This window comes from Crocuta crocuta, unplaced genomic scaffold (assembly GCF_008692635.1).
Source record: "Crocuta crocuta isolate KB4526 unplaced genomic scaffold, BGI_CrCroc_1.0 scaffold229, whole genome shotgun sequence".
Taxonomy (NCBI): domain Eukaryota; kingdom Metazoa; phylum Chordata; class Mammalia; order Carnivora; family Hyaenidae; genus Crocuta; species Crocuta crocuta.
The window spans coordinates 9,643,124-9,660,123 of NW_027536464.1; the positions used below are offsets into that span (position 1 = coordinate 9,643,124).

Genomic DNA, 17,000 nt, shown 5'->3' on the forward strand with positions numbered 1-17,000 from the left:
CTGTGCTGACAGCTAGCTCAGAGCCTGGAGCCTGCTACAGATTCGGTTATCTCCCTCTCTCTCTGACCTTCCCCTGCTCACACTGTCTCTCTCTTTCTCAAGGGGGAAAAAAATTAGAAGCCTGCATCAGTCTTGCATCAGGCTCGGTGCTGTCAGCACAGAGCCCACTCCAGATCCTTTGTCTTCTCCCTCTCTGCCCCTTTCCCACTTACGGGTGAGCATGAACTCTCTCTCTCTCTCAAAAATTAATAAACATTAAGAGCATCTGGGTGGCCCAGAGTGGAACGGAAGTGTCCAACTTCCGTTCAGGTCATGATCTCAGGTTCGTAGGTGTGAGCCCCCAGTCAGGCTCTGTGCTGACCGCTCAAGAGTCTGGAGCCTGCTTCGGATACTGTGTCTCCCCCTGTCCTTCCCCCACTCATGCTCTGTCTCTCTCTCTCAAAAATAAATAATAAAAACATTAATAAACGTTAATAAAATAAACTTATTATTTATCCCAACATCTTTGATTCAATATATAATTCATATTCACAACAGTTGATAACAACTATTTTTTCTTGATTTATGGAAGTACAGTGTTCTGGACAGATATATTAGCTCAATCAAAGAGGTCTGTCTTAATTAAATTCCTTCTGAATTTATTTACTATGTTCCACATATCTGGTGGAAGTGGGTGGCTGAGGACTCCGGTGGAGTAGTCAACTCTTAAAAATCCTGCTAAATCTGTGATTTCTTAGATTCTGAGAAAGCTAGTGCATTTTACAAACACATAAATGTTTCTCCTACATAGTAATGGCATTTTGGAAATGTTATGCATAGAAAATTATTCTCTATTCTTTGTTCCGGCCAACAGAGTCACTCTCATTAAGAACTATTTTAATTATGACTACAGCTCCTCTTTGTCTGAAAACCAAGCTGAAATGACCTGTCACAAACTCAGCGTCACAGGTTTCAACTCTGGCTTGTGAAAATAAGGCACTGGTTCCATTTTCTCCTTACTAACTACCTAGGGCACAGCACTGGTTTCAAAATACCGACTCCTTATCCTCTTTATAATGGAAGCTGCCTCCATCTACTTCAAAGATGAAGACTGTGAATATCCAGCAAAAGTTTGCTGAGCTGGTTAACTTTTCCAAACAGCAATGCCCCAATTCACATTTTATTAATTTATTATGTTTGCTCGTTCAGCTTTTATGCTTGCTATCTCTGCTGCTGTTTAGACACGAAAAAGCTGAGCAAGGTCAACATGCTCAAAGGCTTTTGGACCATTAGGCCAGCACTTCCTAAATTGCATCGTGTCCATTAGTTATGAAGGATTGTTAGTTAAAATGCAGATTCCTGGGTCCCACATGAGATCCACTGAATCAAAATGTCTACGGGGGCCCTCAAATCCACCATTCCACTGGAGTGACAATGTGGCCTTTGTGCTGTTTGGCTGTGTACTGAAAGCATTAGGGTGGGTCCTGACTTCATACAGTAGGAGCTAGTAATTGACATTACTCTCTAGCTGAAAGAACAGGGGAATATATCAACTCCAGCATGGGGTTTTATTTAGAGTGGGCATTCAATATTTATTTGAATGATATGTATTTCCTATATCCTTTTTCTTTTAGAAATAACTAAACATGACACCGTGAAAGTTCTAAAATTCTAAATACTTTAGAAAAGATTGAGCAACTGTGAAAGGCACCCTAAAATAATATAAAGAAAATATTTCATCTTTTCCTTTCCCTTTCTCTTTAGAGAATCATCAGAATCAATTCAAACTATGTTACTTTCCTCAAATAGCAATTTGGGTTTGGCAATGTAATTTGTCCATCTCTTAAAAGGGCTGATTATTAGATTCTGGCTACAGAGTAATAAGCAGGTAATAAATGGCATTTCAGATGCAAAATTCTTTTTCTTTGTGGCTAGAGAGGTTTATTTAATTACATGACCACTTTCTTGCCAAAAAGATGTATGCAACCACAAAAGGTGTTCATTGTGGCCCTTAGTCACCACTGGGACTAATTCTGTGTTTGTAAAATGATGGTGGTAATTTCACATTCATGCCAGTCTTTATTACGTTTAGGAGTAATTATGCCTATTGGATAAATGTTGAAAATGCAGCATCATGAAATTAAGTGAATTTAGGCAAATTATGTATTGAAAGGATGGCTGGATAATTTATTGTCCACACAGGGACACTACGAAGTGAACAAAGATGCTATAAGCCAGGCCAGCAGGTAGCACAGGAGAGTATGCCTACACATCAGAATGTGTGTTCACTCAACATGTTGATACTTTGTAGAAAAAGAGAAAAGGCACTGAAAATGGTTTTTTGTTTGTTTGTTTGTTTAATTGGATTACATTTATGTATTCCTTTAAAGTGAAATAATTATTTTTTGGGGTGCCTGGATGGCTCAGTAGGTTAAACAGCCGACTTCATCTCAGGTCATGATCTCACGGTTCATGGGTTCGAGCCCCGTGACAGCTCCCAGAGCCTGGAGCCTGCTTCTGATTCTGTGTCTCCCTCTTTCTCTGCCCCTCTCTTGCTCATGCTCTGTCTCTCAAAAAATGAGTAAACATTAAAAAAATAATAAAATGAAATAATTATTTTTTGCAGTATCAAAACAAGTTGAACCCAATGATTTTTTACATGTACTATATATACTCTTGGTGAAGAAAAAAGTGTTTGGATGAAAATAAACGATGTGTAAAGACAGATATTGCTCAGTTTCAGAAATCATGGTACCATCTAATTTAATGGATTCGGGGTCTGAGTTTTTAATGTATTGTTTGATATGAGACAGTGTTACTATGTGTATAAATATGCATGTACAATGTAAAACAGAATGCCCTAGCAAATGCCAACCATAAGGGAGAATCATTTTTCAACGATTTTATTACTTTGAATTATAGAGCAGCCTCAATTGTGATCTAACCTGAAAGTGAATCAAAATGTTTGGCTTATTTTTTAAAAAAACTGTGTTGTATTAAGGCAGTTGAGCAAACTGTAAAATGAGACTTTCATAAATCACACCTGTGGCTGACCTGGGACCATACATTCTAATTTCCCAGCTAGATCTCAGAAGTAATTTGTCAAGACATGAATAATGGATGGTATTAAAAACCTTGGTAATATTATGATCAAATCATTCTTTTCATGTAAGGTATAAAATATGGGTTGTAATTCAATGCAATTAGAATTTTTAGGTTCAAACTTAAAATGGGCTTTTTCTAAATGTTTTTATAGGCCAAGATTTTGGACTCGTTCTTCTGTGTTTTCATCTGCTTACCACCAGACATTATAGGATAATTTTTATTATGGAGAAGAGGGAGCCAATTTAGAACTGGAACAGTTTTGCATATTTGGAAGTAAGACTATTATTCTAGGGATTCTGGTGGCTAGACAATAAATTTCTTCAAGGTCATTAATGTGAAACTCAAAACTATTTTGTTTTCTTCAGGGGTTTTCTATTACATTTTATCCTAATGCCACTAAAGGCTAAATGCATTTGAATTTACTTTGATTTTTTTCTTTTTAACTTTATTTACTTATTTTGGGAGAGATAGTGTGAGTGTGGGGAGGAGCACAGAGAGAGGAAACAGAGAATCACAAGCAGGTTCCACGCTGCCAGCACAGAACTAGATGCGGGGCCCAAGCCTAGGAACTGTGAGATCATGACCTGAGCCGAAACCCAGAATTGGATGCTTAACTGACTGAGCCACCCAGACACCCCCTTTAATTGGTTTTTGTATGTTTATTATCTTTAGTGTTACACATTTAGTGTAAAAATGAAATGGGGGATCCATTTTTGTTCTGGCCATGATAGAAACAAAACTGCTACATATAAGACAGATTAGGTACAATCAGCAATCAGTGAATTAAAAGCCTTATTCTTCACAATAGAAACAAAATTTTTTTATTCACATTTATTTTGTTCAGAAAGGATTATACATTTTTTCCTAATTTGGAGAGATTTATTTATTTATTTTTATTAATTTTTTAAAAAAGTTTTACTTACTTAAGTATTCTCTACACTCAGTGTGGGGCTCAAACTCACGACCCTGAGATCGAGTCACATGGTCTTCTGACTGAACCAGCCAGGCACCCTGGAAAGATTTTTTTTAGTTTTTCCCCAGTTGCTTTCAGTAATTTAAATTGTGCATGTGGCCCTGATGTTATATCATAGGAGTTGGTTTTACAGTGAGGAAAATCTTGCTTACTGTTGTGCTTGGTGTAAAGTTAATGTATGCATTAGAACCATTTATTTGCTGCCCAAGGATTCAGAATCAGAAAATAGCATTCATTTTTACTTAATTTATACATGCAAAAAAAAAAAAAAACAACCCACCAAAGCCCCAAATCATTTATTCAAAACACTTATTCTTATTTCTGGGTAAGTCTGAGGGCACATTATTCCACATATAAGATTCATGCAATTTGTGTAAAGTACAAAGGCATTTTGACGAAAAGAATGCTTTCTTTCTCAATGCACATAATACACAGTTCAAAATTAAACAAGAAACACATAAAATTATTTTAACCATAAAAGAGAAATGGAATTCCCTATTTTCAAGAGACAGGATACATTTCATTCTAGTTAGATGTTTCTTTTAGTTAACAAAAATAGGCAGCATGAAATACATTTTAAATCATAGCCAAGCCTCCTCTCCCCTTAATTTTCTTTGCTTATGTCTGGGATCTAAACTATTTAACACGCTCCTTACTTCTCAACATGATGCAGCTTTTATTTTGAAGATTTATAATTTTCTCTGGAATTAGTTGAATGCTCTGTATCTGGATCCAAATGGTGGAAGAAGTAGAAGAAGGGGAAGAAATTTCTTTTTCAGTGTTATACTCATTTGATCATATTGTTTTTTACGCTCACAAAATTTTCCTTAACAAATTCAGCAAAATTTTAATATACAACATAACAGTCCACTGAGCTATTTTTAACTTTCGTAGCATGGAGTACTTTGACTAAAGGGTTCCCATACTTTTATTGAGTTTACTCTCAACACGCCTTTTAGATAAAGAGACAACAATGTACTAACACCTTGTCTGATAAGATAACAGAGTTTAACCCAATGTAATCAGGTTGTCCTCACAGCCTCTGAAACTATCCTGTTAACGAACTACCAATGACTCTGAGTACCAAATCCAGCTGTCCCTTCCTTTGTGATACTTTTTTTGGCATTTCATACCATCAGTTTGCTCTTGTGAAGGACTCTTCTTTAATTCTGAGAAATCAGTTTCTTCTTGTCTTCTGCATCTCCCCATCCACTCCATTCCACTCCTGAAGCAAGATCTTCTTTACTAGCCCCTTAAGCAGGAATGGAGCCCAAGGACCTGCCTCTCAGCTCCAGCCAAGTCCCTGTGGCATTTCTGGGTAACCTCTTCCAGGCTCAAAGCCTCACCTTTCAAATTCAGAGCAACTGCCCATTGCTTCCTCCTGTGGTGACACCTACTTATTTAACTCCTTCTTGGGCATCTCTTGTCTCTATATACATGTTGGCCAGTGGCATTATCTTATTTCTTTCATCCATCCTTGCTTCAGCAATCTTTACTTTCTTCTGAGCATCTTATTTAAATTACTGGCATAACTATCTAGCTAGGAGCCCAAGCCAGATATGTGGGAGTAGTTGCCAACATATTCCTCTCCCATTGCTCTCTTTTCAGTCACCAACTTCTGTCAATGTCATCTCTTTAATAGCCCTTTACTGTCACCACAATCATGCGGCCATATGTTACTGTAGGTCCTTAACCCATCTGGGCTATTAGAATAGACTTCTATGTGTCCAACTTCTCTTCAGTCTTACTCATCCCCCTCAAGCAAATCAATCCATTCTCATGTCTACCTTTAGCAATTTTTTTATTCTAACACGTGAACCTGACCTCGTTTCTCTAGTTTACAGTAGTACTTACTCCAGAGGTACCATTAGATGGTATGGCAAAAATCTGTCCAGTGGTCTTTTAACTTTTAGCCTGGTGGTGAGTTTTTTTTTTTAATTGTTTTAGTTTTCTTTTTAAGTTTATTTATTTTGAGAAAGGGAGGAGAGAGAGAGAGAGAGAGAGAAAGGGAGGGAGAGAGAGGGAGAGAGAGCAAGCACTGATGAGGGGCAGACATAGAGGAAGAAAAAGAATCCCAAGCAGGCTCACACTGTCAGTGCAGAGCCTGATGCAGGGCTTGATCCCATGAATAGTGAGATCATGACCTGAGATGAAATCAAGAATCAGACACTTAACACTTAAGGGACTGAGCCACCCAGGTGCCCCTGGTGGTAAGCTCCTTGAAGGCAAGGACTGTGTTACACCCATTTGGTATCAACAACTTAGTAATAATGTTGAATAATAAATCCAGTCCAATCTTTCAGGCAGTGGACAAGACCCTTCTCTGAATACACTTTGGATGTGATCCAGAGTAACAGCATAAATCAGTGGGAGAGGAAGTTTCTACGTAAAGAATTTAACCCTTTGTAAAGACAGGGTAATTAGCTCCACCCAACTGAAGTGAGAAGCAGTTTCTGTGGACATCTAAAGCAGTAGTTTTAAGCCTGGTCACATTTACTGCTTGAACCAGAGGGGGAAAAAATTCCAATAAATAGGTAAGGGGTTGAGAGGAGAAATTTAAGGGCTGGAAAAAGGTGTTTCTCTGAACTTTATGAGCATTTTATTTATTTATTTATTTATTTATTTATTTAAAAAATTTTTTTATGTTTTTATTTTATTTTTGAGAGAGAGAGTGAGTGCAAGTGGCATAGGGCCATAGAAAGAGAGAGACAGAATATGAAGCAGGCTCCAGGCTCTGAGCTGTCAGCACAGAGCCTGACATGGGGCTCGAACTCAAAGAGTGTTAGATGGTAACCTGAGCCAAAGTCAGATGTTCAACTGACTGAACCACCTGGGCGCCCCTATGAGCATCATTATTTATTACAAACTTTGAAATTAACCTTGTGTATACTTGCAGTTTGCTACCTGAGGATAAGTCCATGGAAAAGCATATTTGGGGTTGTGGCCCAGCACTGCACCTCTGGACAGAGGTAGACATTTTGGATTCTAATGTTTTTTTATTAGTTTTTTCATTATTTTTTTTTAATTTCTGAGAGAGAGAGACAGCATGAGCAGGGGAGGGTCAGAGAGAGAGGGAGACACAGAATCTGAAACAGGCTCCAGGCTATGAGCTGGATGTCAGCACAGAGCCCGACGCGGGGCTCAAACCCACGAACCGTGAGATTATGACCTGAGCCGAAGTCGGACGCTTAACCAACTGAGCCACCTAGGCGCCCCGACGTTTTGGATTCTAATGGTAAAAGCTTTGTCCATTAAAAGAAAGAAACAATTTATTTGGTATTTTGGGAGCTTTAATATTCCCTTTCTTTTCATCACTGTCTGCTTTAATGGAATGAATGTCAAGGTTCACCTAATAGATTCTGTTTTACCTGAGCTGTATTGTGCCCTAATTTCTGATGATCTGCTTTCAACAGGTTTATATCAGCATTTCTCAAAGATATTTATCCAGATACTTGGGGGGGGGTGGTGGACAGAATTTCTCCATAGTCAAATAAATATGGGAAATATTATATGCCCTATCCCCTTCTAAGACAGTCTCATGGGTATTAGCAAGGTAAAGACTGAGGGTGTATCTGTGTGTGTTTGTGTCCTGTGGACATCAGCAGACCCGGCTGTCTGTAGAACATTCTGTGTTCATGTGAAACTGGTCTGCTCTGACCTCAGCCATTTGTTCTGCTGGTTTTTAGGGTAGATCTCTTATGAAAGCCTAGAGATTTCTACAACATTTATTGTCTGCTTTACGCCTGATTTGTATTTCCTATTCAAATCTTGGGTTCTATTTCATTATTTTTTTTTCCTAGAGAACTCCATAGTTTCTGGCCTAGAACCTCTGCTTAAAATCTAAACTTTTTCTTGCCCTAATAACCTAATACTGTCTGGATGAGGATAGTACACAACCGGTGTGTGTGTGTGTGTGTGTGTGTGTGTGTGTGTATATTCATACATAACAGTAGATGTATACAGAGATATTTGCTTCTATTCCTTTAATGTTTCTGTAACTCTCCAATCCCTGAGTGTTTTATGTCTTGAGCAAAGTGAGACTTGGAATCTTGAATTCATGACTTACTTCATCATTATTCTACTCCTGCAGCAGACTGGTTTCCAGAAACTGCAGAAGGCTTTGTTGGCAAAGTAACTTGCTATACCTCAGTATTTTGTCAGTACTTCTCTCCACCATTCAACTCCAGTGGTCTCTAGATCCTTGCTCTCTGTTGGGCCACTGTACCATTCTCAATTCTTTGCTTTCATCTTTTTGTTGTGAGAGACCAAACCGAGGGCTTAGTTTTAATTAGTGTTCTAAGCTTCTGGCTTTATATTATTCTTTTGGGCATATTAAAATAAAAACTTAGCTATAGAAGTTTTGCTTAAGAAGTCCGCATCCTGTGTAGAGATCCCTTTAATGGTTTCCCCCAACCCCACAGTGGGAGGGGGTGGTGTGTTTTTCTTTTTTTAATTATGGAAGTTTTTTTTTTTAATGGTTACACAAGTTGATTTTAAGCCACTTTTGAGAATCAGATAAAGACAGTGTTCCCTGGTTGTTATTTTCCAAGTGTTTTCATGCCATTGCTATATTTATTGTTAGAAACACAGCAATGGAATAATGAATATGCTCATTTAAAGATAAAGAAACGAGGCAGAAAAGTTAAATGTTTATCAAAATGAAGGACATATTCCTTTGTGAACAGTGCAAATGTCCACATCAGGTCAGGCTAATAAGCTCATGGTTTAAAGGAATTTCTCAAACAGTCAGAGAGAGTCAAGTGGGTAAGGGCACGGAGCATGGGGGTCAGAGAGACCAAAGACTTAATTATGGCTCTGTGTGAAGTGGGGCAGGCTGGTTAATCATTCAGAACCTGTTTTTTTTTTTTTTTTAATTTTTAAATGTTTTATTTATTTCTGAGTCTGAGAGAGAGAGACAGAGACAGAGAGAGACAGAGAGTGTGAGCAGGGGAGGGTCAGAAAGAGAGGGAGACACAGAATCTGAAATAGGCTCTAGGCTCTGAGCTAGCTGTCAGCACAAAGCCTGACATGGGGCTCAAACCCATGAACCATGAGATCATGACCTGAGCCAAAGTCAGACATTTAACCAACTGAGCCACCCAGGCACCCCATTCAGAACCTGTTTTGTAGGCTGTAAAGTGAGGTAGTAATACCTGTCACATAGAGGGCTCAAAAATATACATAGATGCACCATGATGCTCAACTATGGCTCGATGTTTAATTTATCATAACTCTGTGAAATGCTTTGGTGGATGGGAGATAAGCCTGTACTCTTGTGTGGGGAATATTTAGCCTTACATTGAATAGATAGGGAAGAGAATTAATAACAGATAAAACAGAAAAGGGACAGACTGTTCATTTTATTGAAACTCCTATGAAAAAGATGAAGTTATTCAAGATTATAAAAAGAAAAGAATGCTCACTGCCTTTCAAAAGGAGCTGAGAATTGTCAAAACAGAGTGAAGCACGAGATAATTCCAAATTAGTATTGAACTGGATGTGTTTAAATTAGATTCGTGCCAGTCTGCTGCCTAGCAACCACAGTATTTGTCCCGGCCACTCCGTGGGGAGCCACAGGGCCATTTAGTGCAAAGGAGGACCACAAAGGTTGCTTAGTGTGAGGCAGCAGCGGCGGTAAGGGAAACACGTGTTTCTACAGAACGTCCATGAATTCATTTCAGTGCCGGCCTCATCTGGTTTCGAAAATCCAGCCAATATTCTCAAAGTGTGGTTTACTAACTGTATGCGTCAGAGTTACCTGGTCAAAACTGGGGTGGGATCGTCAGAGAGGAGACTGGGGACGTGGTCCTTCCTGAGGGCAGCCTTAGTAAAGCGCCATCCAGGGCACTCAGCGTCATGGTTAAGGGGTCAGAAGCCACTGTAAGGAGACAGCAATGGTAGGGATGCTGGCTCTGTCTCTTCCCACCTGTATGATGCTGAACACTTGCTTAATGTCTCCATAGAAGTTTCCTCACCATTACAAGGTGCTGTTGCTACTGCAGCATACGCTTATAATTACTGCAAGTAAAGGTCTTAGAAGCATGTCTGGCACAAAGAAAGTAGTCGATCAAGGTTAGCTGCTATTACCTACTGTGGTCAAGACCTTTAGCCAGCAGAATTCTCTGGGGTCATTTCTCAGTCTTAACTGGGCTTTCTGGTGACCCTTTCTTTTTATTTGCTGTCTCCAAGCTTTAGTACTCATGTCCTACGATCATCACGTGATATTTGTAATCAGGGTTTCTCTTCTTCCTATCCTATAAGCACAGGGTTCCTTTTATTTACATTCTTAAAACCAAGCAAGCTATGGCAGTTTCCACAGCTAGTGATACAGAAAAATTCACAGGTAAAAAAAACCAAAAGTTTCTTCCCAGGCTTCCTCTTCTTTCTTTTCTTATCCTTTTTCTACTTTAGATCCATGCAGTTGAGAAAAACATGAGTGGTTCATGTTACCCAGATGAATGCTCTGTCCTGAGACTTGCAACATAAAAGCACGGCAGACACCTGGGATCTAAGGTAAAAGACAGTGTACTTGACCTTCTCTTTGGAGCAGTTCTTAGGAGAAAGGAGACGCTGAGGGTGGAAGTGAGAAAAGGAGGAATAACCCCAGGCTGCAAGTAGTTGAAAGGTAGGAACGAAGTTCAAGGGAAGAAATTTCACCCCAGGAGAAATAATACCACACAGGCAGATTCTGTGGTCAACCTGTTCTCCACCGAAGCTGACATTCTCAGAGAACTACGGAAATAAAGGGGGTCAACCTGGCCATTTGAAGTCGTGGTACAAAAGTTCATGAGAGCAATAACAAAACTAAAGGCATCTAAAACCCCAAGAATATCCTTAGAAGTGTCCAGTGTTGTACCGATCTTCTTTTTAGGCTGCCTTTTCCCTGGAAAGTGGCTAAACTTGACATCTTCATTGGATCCAGAGATAGAGGGTAGGGTTTCTGAATCATCCTGAGATTTAGGATTTGTGATGGGTCCCACCACGAAGGCACACAAGATAATAAAACAGGCAGCTGGGAAGAGGCAAAGGCAGTAGCAATCTGACCACCAAATCCAAGGTCTCAAAGCCTCAGGTTGCAGAGACCCACAGCAGAGGGCTAAGAATCCTTGATTCATGTGAGAGCAAGTTTTTAACAGCCTAAAACAGACTGCTGGAAGCCTGGAAATAGACAAATACCCAATTCACTCAGAATGAGGTAAAAAGAGGGGCACCTGGGTGGCTCAGTCGGTTAAGTGTCCGACTTTGGCTCAGGTCATGATCTCATAGTTCGTGGGTTCGAGCCCCTCATCAGGCTCTGTGCTGACAGTTAGCTCACAGCCTGGAGCCTGTCTTCAGATTCTGTGTCTCCCTCTCTCTCTGACCCTCCCCTGCTCATGCTGTCTCTGTCTCTCTCAAAAATAAATAAAACATTTGAAAAAAAAAAAGATAGCATAGTATATATTCTGCAACTTACTTTTTTCTCTTAACATATCATGGGCATCCATGCTAATACATTTATTTATATATTTATTTATTTAATGTTTATTTATTTTTGAGAGAGAGAGAGAGAGAGAGACAAAACGTGAGTGGGGGAGAGGCAGAGAGAGACACACACACAGAATCTGAAGCAGCTTCCAGGCTCCCAGCTGTCAGCACAGAACCTGAGGTAGGGCTTGAACTCACTAACTGCTAGATCATGACCTGAGCCAAAGTCAGATGCTTAACTGACTGAATCACCCAGGTGCCCCCAAGCTAATACATTTAAATATACATAATTTGGCGGTGCCTCGTTCAGTCTGTTAAGCATCAACTTCAGCTCAGGTCATGATCTTGCAGCTTGTAAATTCAAGTCCCACATTGGACTCTGTGCTGACAGCTCAGGTCCCGGAGCCTGCTTCAGTCAGTGTCTCCCTCTCTCTCTGTCCCTCCCTCACTAGCACTCTCTCTCTCAAAAATAAAACATTAAAAAAATTAAAAATAAAATATATGTAATTTTTATTTGTTATCTGTTATTTAAAAATATAGATGTGCCAAAATTTATTCAACCCCACTCTTACCAACTGACATTACAATTTGTTCAGTGCAGCAATACTCATGCCTATAATTATATTTTTATGCTCTAGTGTTTTTTTTTTTAATAATACATATGTTACGTATTTATACGTACTACTTACAAGACAGGTTAGAATTACATCTGGGGCCTGGGTAGCTCAGTCAGTTAAGTTTATGACTCTTGGTTTCAGCTCAGGTCATGATCTCCTGGTTTGTGAGTTTGAGCCCCATATGGGGCTCTGTGCTGGCAGTGCAGAGCCTATTTGGGATTCTCTCTCTCTCCTCTCTGCTCCTCCCTCACTCTCTCACTCTCTCTCAAAATAAATAAATAAGCTTTACAAAAAAGAAAGAATTACAGAATTACATCTCAAAGGTTATAGATATGTGAATATTATAAACACTGTATGATAATGTTTATTTCCTATAATCCCACTGTCACTAAATAACACTCAGCTTAAAAATTTTCTTCATTCAAGTATCATATATGTTATTTGTTTTAATTTATATTTTCATGAAAGTAAGTGAGGTTGGCAACCTTTTGTGCCCCTTTTTTTGAACTGTCTGTTCTTATCTTTTGCTTATATTTTCTTGCATTATTTATCTTCTCCTTATTAATTTGTAGGAGTTTGAAAATTAGGAATGTGTGGATGTGCAGCAAAAGAAATAAAGAGTTGCAGATGGTTGCTCTGATTAAATAAGTTCTTTTGACTTTATGGTACCATTAATTATACAGAAATGAAAATTTTTTATTTGCTTAAACCTGTCCATTTCCCCTAAATTTCCATGTGAAAATGTTTTCTTATAGTTTTAATATTTTTGTTTCTAAATTTAAATTATTTTTATTCACTTGGAATTAATTTTTATGTTAATGTGAGCCCTAACTTTATTTTCATCCAGAATGAATAACAAGTGGTATTCATGAAATTGTCTATCCTTGAGAGATATTTGAGAATTTGAAGTGCCATGATTTGTCATTTAGTATGTAATCTTATTTACTTGGATATATTTCTAGATGCCCTGTTTCATTTCACTGATTTAATTCCCAAAGACAGAAAAAGATGGAGAGTGTCACAATTTTTTGAAGCTAGCATTTCTCTATACCAAAATGACGGAAGAAAACTAGAGCTAATTTCACCCATGAATATATAAGCAAAAACGTGAAATAAAATATTAGTCATTTGAATGGAGTAGAGTATTAAAGCAATAATACAATTTGAACAAGAAAGTTTATACCAGAAATACAAATATGGATCCATAGGACAGAAACCTATTAAGTTTTATCAACAGAACTAAATTCAAGTGGTAAAATAGCATCAAAGATACTAAAAGCCTACCCCTAAAACCGAAAATAAGACAGGATAGGGGCCTCTGAGGAGCTCAGAGGTTAAGTCTATGACTCTTGATTTCAGTTCAGATCATGATTTCACAGTCATGAGATCATGTCCTGCTTTGGGCTCTACACTGAGCACAGAGCCTGCTTAAAATTCCCTCTTCCTCTGACCCTGCACTGATTGGATTCTCTCTCTCTCTCAGAAAAAAAAAAAAAAAAAAAAAAAAAAAAAANTTATTATTCAACAGTGTTTCAGGGGTATTGGATAATAAAATGTGACAAAAGTTAAAAAAAACTGTATACTTATTAGAACTAAGACAATTTTAATTGTTTGTAGGTGACATGACTACACACTTCATGATCAAATAAGAATGATTAATGGTGTTTTTCTATGTGCAAAAAGATAAAGTAAAAATGAAAACAAAAGCTAACATTACAAAGAATTATCAGATCAAGGAAGTTTAGTGAGGTAGTCATGTATATTCAAAAGCCACCATTTTAAAAAATATATATCAGCAATGAACAGCAAAAAAAGAAATTGGATTTACCAAATTCTCACATTTGCAACAAAACTATAAAATTCTTGGAAATAAATTTAACAACAAGCTGAAGATTTTTACATAAAAGTGCAATATTTTAGTGAAGAATATTCAAGAAGAATTGGTTGAATATTCCTGGTTAGGAATTCAGTATCATAAATATTTCAAATCCAACCTAAGTTAACACCTATTTACATATTTACTGAAGAATGGTAGTAAACCTTGTCTCAGTGATTCTGATTTTCTTGTGTAGAAAATGACTTGCCAACTCCTTTTTAAACTGTGATGCCCTACCAGATATTAAGATTTCCTCTAAGGGGACTGTAAACAAAAATACTATGGTACTGACATCACATTTATTATTTCTATCAGTCAATGTATCAGTCAATGAAAACAGTATACTCAGATATCCTGATGTTATTTGAATCTGAACTTTTTCCTTTCTTTTTTTTTTAACTCCTTAGAAGGTAGTGTCACTTAATGTAAACTTTGGGAAATAAATATGGAATTGGAAAAAAAAAACCTGTAAGTAAATTTATGGCAAACGATTTGGACTGAATAGTATAATATAAAATAAGCATGATTAATACACATTGATATAATATGTATGTTAATAAAGCTAGCTTATATTCATACACATATGTTTAAGAGCTGAGAAAAGGCTTTGTTATTAAACTAAATCCTAATTGGGAAACACCATTTTTTCCCCCAGGGTTCTGTCTGGCCTGTGCTAAATTTTCTCATTGCATTTTCTATAAAGAAAGGACTAGCTTCATTTATTCATTCAACAAATATCTTATAAGTAGCTGCCCTAAAGCCTCTTAGTCTACTTAGAAGAAGCAGCAGGGTTGTAGGCCTCTCTTCATGTCATCAGAATGCAAACAAATGCTATACCAAAAGATTTTTATCATAGCCACAGGGTTTTACCACTATTTCCATAGCAAGGGCTTGAACAAAATGTATCTTTTAACATAGAAACTCTGTTATCCGAAATTCTCACATTTGGTGGCCTTTCCAATTCAGTCTAGGTAAGCAAAATAAAATTGTCTCTCTGTTAAGAACACACAAATCTTTCTCAAGGTGAGGATTTTAAGTGAAGTAAAAACAAAAGAAAAAAAAAGTCCCAAACTTGAAGAGTCACCATATAATGAAAAACTGATTAACAGGAGGATGGAAAGAATCTAGAGATGATGACAGCTGAAAGCCATCAGTTCATCATAGCATCTGGAATTCTCTATTGAAAAGGAGAGAGAGACAACAATAAAAATGAGCTGTGTTGAGCACCACTAGGAGAAAACAAGGCTTTAGAAAGTAAAGGACTGGAAGTATCACATTTACCTCTTTCACCAGTAAATTTTCTGCTTTGTGTTCCGCATCTTCAGGGACCGTTGAGTACAGTGTTCGGACATCCCAAGACACTGTGGCTGTCTGGGAAGAACAATGAAGAGAAATTAATTAAGCTCTCCAACTTAGAGGCACTGAGTAGACCACCCTACCAAAAACCCAATAGAAAAGTGCTTTAGATCATAGCATCTAACAATAAAAGAAGACAGAGAAACTTTATATCTCTAGGAGAGAAGTCAAACCTCCTTGAGAATGTCACTGCCAGCATTATTACAAGTACTGGTTTATCAGTACTATTATTATCAGTACTGGTTTACAAGTACAAGTTTCATCATGTGAAACTCTTTCACTTCCCTTCAGAGAACAAAAATTGGGGCGTCTATTTTGCCTAGCTTATTTCTATTCTACCTTTTGTTGTTAATCCTAAAATACATTTGAAGTGAAAGAAAACACTTGCAAAAGCATCATTATTTTAATCCTATTGTAAATAGTTTCTTGAGGATCCACAAGGTAAATTTAACCCTTTTCAGAAGCTCTGAGTGTGTGTGTGTGTGTGTGTGTGTGTGTGTGTGACTGTGTAGCCAAAATTTTAGGGGTGAAAACAAAGGATGTTCAGTAAACCTGGATCTTGAAGAAAAGACTCATGTTTTTGGTGTCTTTATTTTTGTTAAAATAAACAAAATGTTTTCAACTTCCATGCTCAACAAACCACTTTGCATTAAGTGAACAGACATAAAAAGTATAAAATACATCTTAAAAGAAAACATCTAAAACAGGACTTCATAGATTGTTTCCTCTTTATATGATATATGGGCTTCAGCTCCATCAAGCTGGGGGAAGTAAGAGATACCCTAAAAACAGTAACTTTCTGTCACCTGCGGCCAGCTTTCTTTAGTCTGTACTCCGTGGCTCTCCAGGGGCGTTGGGGGTGATGAGTCTGTTAACATCCATGGTACCAACAGCTGGGGTCTTTTCCTTTGTATCCCCCCAAATCCACAAATGATTCATCAGAGTTTCCAAAGCACAAACTAAAGTTCCTTTGAATTGTTCTAGAGAAAAGCATTTCTTTCTAGACTAATTAATGAAAGAGATGAGAATTTCAAAACCCCTCCTTAGTTTTGGAGAAGATGGGTAGGGATGGGGACTGTGATCTTCAGAGTTCACAGCTGCTGCAGCAAGCTCTGCCACCAAGGGCAGCATCATACCTGTTCTTCTGGTCCTAGGCTCATATTTTTGTCAAATCCCCCTTTTTCTTCACTCTTAATATAAGATCCATGAGGGTAAGAACTTATGTCTCTTTTGTTCACTGCTCTAACTTCGATGTCCAGTGGGGTATTTAGATGCGTGTTTGTTAAATGTGTTGAGTGTGTGTGAATATGGATGTGTGGCTTCTGTGCACGTGTGTGTGTGTGTGTGTGGTATATGTCTGCGTGAGCATGTGCGATTAGGTGTGGTGCATGAGTGTGTCTGTGACTATGTGTGCATGGGTATGTGAAGATGCATGATGGTTGCTGTATTTGAGGGTATGTGTATGTACAGTGTGAGTGTGCGTGTGGTATGTGTGTGTGAGCCCATGTATGTCTGTGCACTCATGAACAGGTATGCTGTGTGTGTGTGTGTGTACACACACATGCATGCATGCCTGCGTGTGCATATTGAGGAACCCTGGGTTTGGACACCGCAAAAGAGGAAGAATGTC

At 38.1% G+C, this 17,000-nt stretch overlaps 1 protein-coding gene across 3 annotated transcripts in view; it reads right to left on the bottom strand.

Annotated features, from left to right (window-relative positions):
* Positions 1-17,000, bottom strand: part of DOCK10 (dedicator of cytokinesis 10) — a 214,777-nt gene that overhangs the window by 131,181 nt on the left and 66,596 nt on the right. For all 3 annotated transcript variants that reach the window (XM_077748708.1, XM_077748710.1, XM_077748709.1), the window contains exon 3: positions 15,296-15,385. In XM_077748708.1, coding sequence (XP_077604834.1) covers positions 15,296-15,385 — 90 coding nt within the window. The remainder of the gene's footprint in view (positions 1-15,295; positions 15,386-17,000) is intronic.